The following is a 10,388-nucleotide window of genomic DNA, read 5'->3' as shown; positions in this document are numbered from 1 at the left end:
AAGCGATCAATAAATTGAAATTATTATTATTATTATTATTATTATTATTATTATTATTATTATTATTATTATTATTATTATTATTATTATTATTATTATTATTATTATTATTATTATTATTATTATTATTATTATTATTATTATTATTATTATTATTATTATTATTATTATTATTATTATTATTATTATTATTATTATTATTATTATTATTATTATTATTATTATTATTATTATTATTATTATTATTATTATTATTATTATTATTATTATTATTATTATTATTATTATTATTATTATTATTATTATTATTATTATTATTATTATTATTATTATTATTATTATTATTATTATTATTATTATTATTATTATTATTATTATTATTATTATTATTATTATTATTATTATTATTATTATTATTATTATTATTATTATTATTATTATTATTATTATTATTATTATTATTATTATTATTATTATTATTATTATTATTATTATTATTATTATTATTATTATTATTATTATTATTATTATTATTATTATTATTATTATTATTATTATTCCAGTGTTCTGGCCCCACTGCTGGACCTCCTGATGGTACCTGGTATTTTTGGCCACTGTGTTGGGCTGGATGGGCCATTGGCTTGATCCAACACTGGCTTCTCTTCTGTTCTTAGGAACTCTCGGTCTGGGGCAAGGGATGCTCTGTCTTCTTGGTGCTTGGGGGGGGCAACAGTGGGAGGGCTTCTATTGTCCTGGCCCCGCTGGTGGACCTCCTGAGGGCACCTGGTATTTCTGGCCACTGTGTGACACAGAGTGTTGGACTGGATGGGCCACTGGCCTGATCCAACATTGGCTTCTCTTCTGTTCTCTTATTTTCTTATGTTCACTAAAAAGACAAAGCAGTTGGTTTTCGTTCAGATCAAGCCTGAACTCTCCCTAGAAGCTATAAACTGAGGTTATTGTAATTTGGTCCCCTTATGAGAAGACGAGAGCCACTGGGAAAGACAGTCATGCGAGGAAAAGCGGAAGGCAACAGGGAAAGAGGAAGACCCAACGTCAGAAGGATGGACTCTGTCAAGGAAGCCACAAAGGCCCTCCGTTTGCAAGACCTGAGCAAGGCTGGTTAACGAGGGGACGTTTTGGAGGACACTAATTAATAAGGAGCTGCGGTGGCTCAAGTGGTTAAGACGCTGAACTGCAGGCTGTGGAAGGTCGGTAGTTCAGCAGTTCGAGACCCAAGTGTGCCACATGATGGAGTGAGCTCCCATCTCTAGTTCCAGGTCCTGCCAACCTAGCAGTTCGAAAGCAAGAAATTGCAAGTAGATAAATAGGTACCACTTCGGTGGGAACAGCGTTCTGTGCGCCTTGGTGTTTAGTCATGCTGGCCACATGACCACGGGAACATCTTCGGACAGCGCTGGGTCTTTGGCTTTGAAATGGAGATGAGTACCGCAACCCTAGAGTCGGACTCGACTGGCTTTCGAGCAAGGGAACCTTTACCTTTACCTTTAATTAATAGGGTCATTCCGCACTAGATTTTAAATCCTGGTTCAACCCTGTCCCCCAACTTACATTCTACACTACATTCAAGTTCACCCCTGTAATTATCTCTGGGTATATTTTGTTTCCACATTACACTGAGGTCACCCGGTTTTGCCCCACACTTGTCCTGGGATAAACAGATGTTATTATAACCAGAGATAAATGCCAGGTATTCTGTTGTGAGTCGAACTCTGATAACACCGGGGATGAGATCCAAGTGCATAAAGGACCTATACGCTGGAAGTGACTCAATGTCACTAAACACACACACAGCTAGGGAGGAGTGACACACAGCACTAAGGTCAGTGTCACAACCTGCCTAGTGTTTTTATATCTCTGCTGTGTGCACTTCTGCTATGATTTCTTTTGGCTGGAATTCAGTGGGCAGCTGGCTGACCGAGCACTGGATGCATCCATGCAGAAGCACGAAAGCAGAAATGCCGTGCCGCTTTTCACCTTGCGACTGGAGGCCCCTCTATGTCCAGAGTAACTGGTTGTCCACAGTGGCTGGCCACCGTGTGAGACAGGATGCTGGACTAGACGGACTAGTGTCCTGACCCAGCAGGGCTCTTCTGATGTTCTTATGAAGGCCTCTATGACCTGTTGTTGGCCCTCCAGAGGAACTGCTTGGCCACTCTGTGAGACAGGATGCTGGACTAGATGGACCTTCACTGGTCTGATCCAGCAGGGCTCTTCTGGTGTTTTAATGAAGGCCTCGGCCTCTATGCCCTGCTGTTGGACTTCCAGAGGAACTGGCTGGCCACTGTGTGAGATGGGATGCTGGACTAGATGGACCACTGGTCTGATCCAGCAGGGCTCTTCTGATGTTCTTATGAAGGCCTCAGCCTCTCTGCCCTGTTGTTGGCCCTCCACAGGAACTAGTTGGCCACTGTGTGAGATGGGAGGCTGGACTAGATGGACCACCGGTCTGATCCAGCAGGGCTCTTCTGATGTTCTCATAAAGGCCTCGGCCTCTCTGCCCTGTTGTTGTCCCTCCAGAGGAACTGGGTGGCCACTGTGTGAGACGGGATGCTGGACTAGATGGAACACTGGTCTGATCCAGCAGGGCTCTTCTGATGTTCTTATGAAGGCCTCGGCCTCTGTGCCCTGATGTTGGCCCTCCAGAGGAACTGGTGGGCCACTGTGTGAGTCACGATGCTGGATGAGATGGACTACTGGCTGGGTCCAGCCAGGCTCTTCTTATGTTCTTATCTCTGTAGCCTGGAATTCTGGGAGATCTCCAAACACCACCTGGAGGCTGGTCACCTTGTTGTCTGTTGTGGGGAGGGGAAGGGAAGGGAGCTTGTAAACCGCTCTGAGACTCCTTTGGGTAGTGAAGGGCAGGGTATAAATCCAATCTCCTCCTCCTCCTCTCTTGTGGATCCTGCTGAGTTGACCTCCCAGCCACGACACCCATCATTTTGTGGCACACGCTTTGAGAAGGGTGCCAGCTCCGAGCCACTTGGTGGAAGGGGTAGGTTGCCCAGGGATCATTGGTTGATTATTAACTTCTGTTGCAAGTCCCAAAACAGGGCCAAAGTTTGTGCCCTTGTTTATCTACTCTGGTGAAGCCCTCACCCCCCCCCCTTCGGTCATCAATACGTATATCTGCAAAGTGGTTAACGGTGACTGGGACACGCAAGGCTTCAGAGGGTTACTGCAAAAGCAGCAGCGGCCAGTGGACACCGGAAAGGAAGGAATGATCGGGCGTCTCTGTGGGGTTCCATCTTTCTGATCATGTTGTCAGTCTGGGTTGGGGGAAAGGAGGACGTGGAGGGGTGGGGTGGAAGACGTCTGGAATCTGGCACTCCGTCCAAACGGTGGGTAAGGGCCCTCCAGTGCTGAAACCTCTGTAAGGGATTGCTGGCAGGGTCAAGAGGCGAGCGATCCTCTTCCCCTTCCGATGGTGGAGGGCCAAAAGGAATACTTCCACCCGCCTTCGCGGAGACACTGGGGCTTATGTCTCAGCTGGAACGCAACACAGGAGAAGGGACAATCCACAGCCAAGGACTTTCCATTTAGAAATGTGTCCTGGGCCCTGGGAAGAAGACTCTGAAAGGAAGTGTCCTGTTCTCCCGGCGAGTCGTGAGAAACACGTCTGGGACACCAGGGAAGCTGGTTGGCTTGTTTACTGTCCTTGAATCCCAGAGAACCAGCAAAAGTCAAAAGGGAGCAGAGAGCTTTGGTGCCTGGTCTCTGCCCACTTTGCGTGGGTCGCGATGGGGACACCAGCCCGGTTCGCGAGGCCGTGCCGCTCGATCAGCGCCGTTCTCCTCCTGGAAATGCTCTTTCTCCTCCTGTTCTGCCGACACGGTAAAGGATCCTTCTTTCCTGCCACTTGCTGGGGGTGGTTCTGGCTTGGTGGGTGGGAAGAAAAAAGGGAGGGGGCAGCTAGTTGTGCCGGAGCGCCACCGTGGAAAGAGATCATGGGGTTGTCAACTCCAGCTTGGGAAATTCCTGGAGATTTGAGGGTGGTGCCCGGGGAGGCTGGAATTTGGAGCTCAGCAGAGGCGTAATGCCAGAGATCCCCCGGCCCCACCTGGAGGTTGGCAACCAGGGGTGGCAGGCCAAGCCCTCACCAAGCGACTCTTCTGACAAAGGCCTGCTGCCCATTGTGTTTTCACTCCGGTTGCCATTTGGGGTTGGAGATATCCTGGAGATTGGAGGGGAGCCTGAGGAGCTGGACCTAGAGACACCAACTTCGGGGAGAGCGCTCCTACTGTGGCGTAGGTGCTTGCTAAGAAGGGAGTTTTAGAAATTCAACCCCTAAGTGGGTCAAAAGGGGGAAAATGTGCTCCCCCATTGATTCCTATGCGGCTCCCGGGCAGCTGCCTCTCTGCACCCCCCAGTCTCTGATTGGTCAGCTGCAGAGCTCAGTGTTCTGAGGTAAAAAAACCCCCCAACAGTTACAGGGGACTGCACATGGCTAATGACAGTTGAGGATTGCAACAGCGCAGTCATTTTGATGCAATAGTTCAGACCAAGAGGTGTCAGTGATCAGACACTGTTAAATAAACAGAATATTGCAAGAGTGCTACTGTTTGCAGCATGTTTTTATGTTAAGTAAAAAAGACACCCCTTTGTGTTTGTGTCCTTTATAAAGTTTACATCTCCACTACCTGGCATTACATTTTATGACACACGTCAGATCCGGCCCTCATAACAAATGAGTTTGACACCCCTGCTCTAGGGGAATGGATCTCTGTAGCTTGGATAGCAGTTGTAATTCTGGGAGTTCTCCAGGCCCCACCTGGAGTTTCGAGCTGCAGTGTTAGAAGAGTCAAACAACAAATATATACACTTCAAAAACCTTATTTCTAAGTTAAAGTTCCGTCTTATAAAAGTGCATTGTGTATTATTCATAATATGCTAAGACAGGTATATATTCATTACATGCGATATCAACAATAATAATCAGTCTGTACAATCTAATAGCTACCAGTCAATTTACATCCTTTTTACACAATCAACCCCAACGAGAGTTTCTAGAATTGTACACCCCCTTCTCCTCGCTTGAAAGTGTTCCAAAGGGGGAAGTTTCCTTTTGTGGTTACATTGAAGTTTAAATTGATGTTTGTTGCTGGTCCTACAAAAGGCCCATTAAGCCGCTGACAATCATAGACGGAGCGCTCCTGGTCTTTCTCAAGGCAACTCTTGTGTCCACACAGGGTGTTCAGCCACATCCTCCTTTAGCCTGCGTGGGTGAATGCAGTAACTTTCCCACAAGAATAAGGCCTCTACCTCCAAGTCTGGTGTAGTGCAAAGGTGTCAAACTCATTTGTTATGTGGGTCAGTTCTGACATAAATGTCACTTTGTCGGGCGGGGACACGTGTGCTATAAAATGTACCAGAGATAGAAACTGTATAAAGGACAGCAGCTGGTAAGCTCCGAGTTCGTGTACCCAGGGGTCATTTCGTAGAAAAAGAGGTGCAGGAGCTCATTAGCATAACTCATTAGCATAACTATTTGCATAGGCCACACCCCCTGATGTCACTGGAAGTGTGTCAGAAGGCAACACCCACCGCTCAGGCTCCACTGGACTGTTTTGGATGGCTAGCTATTGGGGGGCGGGGGACGTGCAGATCTTTCCTTGCAGAGGAGGGAGAGCTTATACCTGAATAAAACTTGGTCTTAAAGGTGCCACTGGACTGTTTTGGGCCGGGGGGGGGGGCTCTGCAGCTTACCTGGCTGCTCCTTGCTCTGACTGAGGGCTGCTGGGAGCAGGGGGTGGGGCTTGTTGCATGTGCCCGCCCCCTGGGCTCTTTACTGCTGGAGCTCCGCTCCTGTGTGCTCCCGCAGGAAATGACCCCTGTACATATATATTTGGTGGTGGGAAGTGCCGTCAAGTCGCAGCTGAATTATGCCAACCCCGTATCGTTTTCAAGGCAAGAGAGGAATGGAGGTGGTTTGCCATCGTCTGCCTCTGCGTAGCAACCTTGGGCTTCCTTGATGGTCTCCCATCCAAGTACTAACCAGGGCCGACCCTGCTTAGCATCTGAGATCTGATGAGGTTGGGCTTGGCTGGGCCGTCCAGGTCAGGACAGGTGCTGGGAAGTGCTATCAAACGCGGCCGACTCATGGCAACCCCATACAGGCCCGTAGCCAGGATTTTGTGGCTTGTGGGGCAGATTTTTCCCCTGGTGGGGCTGAAGTTAGTGCAGAAAGAAGAGCCATGTAGCCAACAGAAAGCTGTTACCAGGAGAGATCGCTAAACTGCAAGCTGTCAACCACTTGAGATGACAGTTCTCAGCTGCTGCAAGTCAATCACTTCTGCCAGCCGAAACAACAATTCTGACAACAAGCCGGCAGGAGGGGACGATGACTTCTGTAGTCAAGAAAGCTAACACCTAGGGCAGAAGCACTTGACTTCTATAGTCAATAAAGCTAACATTTAGGCAGAAGAACTCCCCTAAAGGAGACCAGTATCTGGACACAGAGTTAGAAGGGATCCCAGAGGTCACCTACTCCAACCCCCTTGCTTGGTGTGGGCATTAGTCGACTACAGCACCCCACTCTGCTTAAAGGAGTGCACGCCTTTTAAAAAATGTTTGATTGAAAAAAGCGTTTACAGGATAAATTCTTGTGGGGCAGTGCCTTTAAGAAAGGGGGCAGAGCCCCCAAAGCCCCACTGTAGCTACAGGCCTGACCCCATAGCGTTTTCAAGGCAAGACATGTCCAGAGGTGGTTTGCCACTGCCTGCCTCCGTGTAGCACACCCAGTCTTCCTTGCTGGTCTCCCATCCAAGTACTAACCAGGGCTGACCCTGCTTAGTTTGGTGTAGTGCTTGTGTGTGTGGACTCTAATCTGGGAGAACCGGGTTTGATTCCCCACTCCTCCACTTGCACTTGCTGATGTGACCTTGGGTCAGTCGCAAGCTCTGGCACAGCTGTCCTTGAAAAAGAGCAGTTTGTGTCAGAGCACTTTCAGCCCCACCCACCTCACAGGGTGTCTGTTGTGGGGAGGGGAAGGGAGAGGAGTTTGTCAGCTGCTCTGAGACACCTTTGGGTAGTGAAGGGTGGGGTATAAATCCAATCTCTTCTTCTTCTTCTTCTTCTTCTTCTTCTTCTTCTTCTTCTTCTTAGCTTTCTTCTTCTTCTTCTTCTTCTTAGCTTCCGAGGTCTAACAAGATCGGGCTCACCGGGCCATCCAGCTCAGAGCATATATTTTTTTTTGGGGGGGGGGCTGAAGGAAGGATGTTCTGTTCCGACTCCCCCTTCTTTCCCCTGCCCCCCCGTTGTGATTGTCTCTGGTTATCCCTGCACAGTTTCTACCCACTGCAAGATCTCGCGCTGCAACTCCGAGTACCTGGCCGCCACGCAGGACGTGCGCGGCCCCAGCACGACCGCCGCCTACTGCACGGCCTTGCGATCCTACTCCCGATGCACCCGGCGGACGGCCCGCACCTGCCGCGGCAACCTCGCCTACCACTCTGCCGTCTACGGGATCGAGGACCTCATGATCCAGAACAACTGTTCCCGGGAGGGTCCGACTTCGCCTCCCTGGCCCCCTGCCCCGGAACCCAACAGGCAGAGCTTCGAATCGCTGGATATCTGTGACTATGAGAAGAGTTATGCTCACAAGCACAGCCGGCCCCCTGCGTACCAGCACTGTGCCACCTTTGGGGACCCCCACGTGCGGACTTTCAGCGATGAGTTCCACACCTGCCGAGTGCAGGGTTCCTGGCCGCTCCTAGACAACCACTATCTGTTTGTGCAGGCCACGAGTCATCCCATAGCGGAAGGGTCTAATGCCACAGCTGTTGGCAAGGTAAAGACTTTTGGCTTCCAAAACTCCCCCTTGCTGTTTTCCTTTAGGCACATCTGCCGATCAGGTGTGTAGCTACGGCGGGGCATTTTGGGGCAACGCCCCCTCATTAGCAAGCACCGCCCCATCTGAGCGGCTCACCTGCCTGCGGCCGGTTGCCTGTGGGAGGGCTCGCTGCTCACGGCTTGTGTGGCATTTAAACGGGGGAGCCGAGAGCTCAGAGAACTTGGCTCCCCGCTCAAGCCACAAGCTGGCCGCAGCGAGTAGATGAGAAAGAGCCTCTTCCCTCTCTACTGCTGGCTGTGGGCGGGCTTGCCGCTTGTGGCTTGAGTGGCGTTTTTTGTCTGTGTGATGTCACGACTGACGTCATGCCCCCCCTCGGTGCCCCCTCCCAAATTCCTGGCTATGCCCCTGCTGCTGATGCAAGTGGTAGAAAGCGCTGTCAAGTCGTAGCCAATTTATGGCAACCCGAGGGGTCATTGCCTGCGGGAGCGCAGAGGAGCGGAGCTCCGGCAGTAAAGAGCCTAGGGGGCGAGCACATGCAACAAGCCCCACCCCCTGCTCCCAGCAGCCCTCAGTCAGAGCAAGAAGCAGCCAGGTAAGTTGCAGAGCCCCCTGGTCCAAAACAGTCCAGTGGCACCTTTAAGACCAAGTTTTATTCAGGTACAAGCTCTCCCTCCTCTGCGAGAACAGATCTGCACATCCCCCCCCCAATAGCTAGCCATCCAAAACAGTCCAGTGGCACCTTTAAGACCAAGTTTTATTCAGGTACAAGCTCTCCCTCCTCTGCGAGAACAGATCTGCACATCCCCCCCCCAATAGCTAGCCATCCAAAACAGTCCAGTGGCACCTTTAAGACCAAGTTTTATTCAGGTACAAGCTCTCCCTCCTCTGCGAGAACAGATCTGCACATCCCCCCCCCAATAGCTAGCCATCCAAAACAGTCCAGTGGAGCCTGAGCAGTGGGTGTTGCCTTCTGACACACTTCCGGTGATGTCAGGGGGCGTGGCATATGCAAATAAGTTATGCTAATGAGTGATGCTAATGAGCTCCTGCACCTCTTTTCCTACGAAATGACCCCTGGGCGACCCCGTAGAGCTTTCAAGGCAAGAGATGAACCAAGGGGGTTTGCCGCCTCCTGCCTCTGCATAGCGACCCTTCCTTGCTGGTCTCCCCTCCAAGTGACAACCGGGGCCGCCCCTGCTTAGCTTCTGAGATCTGATGAGATCAGGCCAGCCTGGGCCGCCCAAGTCAGTGCAGACAAACAGAGGTGAGTTGGCCATCGCCTGCCTCTGCGTAGCAACTCTGGACTTCTGTGGTGGTCTCCTACTGACCCTACTTAGTTTCCTTGATCTGATGAGATTGGCCACCCAGGTCTGCTCAGCGATTCAAGAGGGTGGATTAAACCAGGAGGGAAGACGATAACCGCTGTGGTGACGACTGGTGTACGAGGACAGGATCCCATCCCCCTAGGTGGCAGAGCGCATGCTGCGCATGAATAGGGTCTCACATCCAAAGGCCAGAGAGACTAATCCTCCATCACCACAGACAACACCGTAGCTGGATCAGTCATCTGACTTAAGGCCGGGCAGGTTCATGCGCTTACCTCAATGCTGCTTAGAGAGGCATTTGCTGGCAGGGACATTTCCAGCAAGGGGAAAGTTCGTAAGAATGTTAAGAGATCAGATCAGACCAGTGGTCTACCAGGTCCATCATCCTGTTTCATGCAGTGGCTACCCAGTGGCTGTGGAGGGCCCATGAAGAGGGAAGAGAGGCTGAGGCCACCACCCGATGATGCTTTTCCCTTGACTAAAGAGCATAAGAACATAAGAGAAGCCAATGTTGGATGAGGCCAATGGCCTATCCAGTCCAACACTCTGTGTCACACAGTGGCCAAAAACACCAGGGGCCATCAGGAGGTCCAGCAGTGGGGCCAGAACACCAGAAGCCCTCCCACTGTTCCCCCCCCCCCCGAGCACCAAGAACACAGAGCATCCCTTGCCCCAGACTGAGAGTTCCTAAGAACATAGAACATAAGAGAAGTCAATGTTGGATCAGGCCAATGGCCCATCCAGTCCAACACTCTGTCACACAGCGGCCAAAAACACCAGGTGCCATCAGGAGGTCTGGCAGTGAGGCCGGGACACTAGAATCAGGAGGTCCAGCAGTGGTGCCAGGACACTAGAAGCCCTCCCACTGTTGCCCCCCCCAAGAAGACAGAGCATCCCTTGCCCCAGACGGAGAGTTCCTATCTATACCTTGTGGCTAATAGCCTCTGATGGACTTCTGCTCCAGATGTTTATCCAATTCCCCCTTGAAGCCGTCCATGCTTGTAGCTGCCACCACCTCCTGTGGCAGTGAATTCCATGTGTTAATCGCTCTTTGGGTGAAGAAGGGCTTCCTTTTATCCATTCTAACCCGTCTGCTCAGCAATGACACTGTTGGCTGATGAAGCCCCCCAAGGACAGCAAAGTTCCTTACCCTTCTGCAAGCCCTGCAAGAGGACGCTCGCCCCTGTGACCCCAGAAATGCAGCTGTTGCTTCCTGGCTCAGCCTGCCTGTTTTTTGGAGCTTGGCTGGA

At 50.2% G+C, this 10,388-nt stretch overlaps 1 protein-coding gene across 1 annotated transcript in view; it reads left to right on the top strand.

The window, feature by feature from the left end:
• The first annotated feature begins 3,761 nt into the window (after window positions 1-3,761).
• Window positions 3,762-10,388, top strand: part of LOC107111135 (hemojuvelin-like) — a 9,753-nt gene continuing 3,126 nt past the window's right edge. Inside the window, exons 1-2 of the mRNA XM_015412057.1 lie at window positions 3,762-3,855; window positions 7,308-7,810. Of these exons, the coding sequence (XP_015267543.1) occupies window positions 3,762-3,855; window positions 7,308-7,810 (597 nt within the window). The remainder of the gene's footprint in view (window positions 3,856-7,307; window positions 7,811-10,388) is intronic.

Source organism: Gekko japonicus, unplaced genomic scaffold (assembly GCF_001447785.1).
Source record: "Gekko japonicus isolate JY-2015 unplaced genomic scaffold, Gekko_japonicus_V1.1 scaffold1328, whole genome shotgun sequence".
Lineage (NCBI taxonomy): Eukaryota > Metazoa > Chordata > Lepidosauria > Squamata > Gekkonidae > Gekko > Gekko japonicus.
Note: the sequence above shows the minus strand (reverse complement) of the source record. Positions and strands in the feature narration are given on the sequence as shown.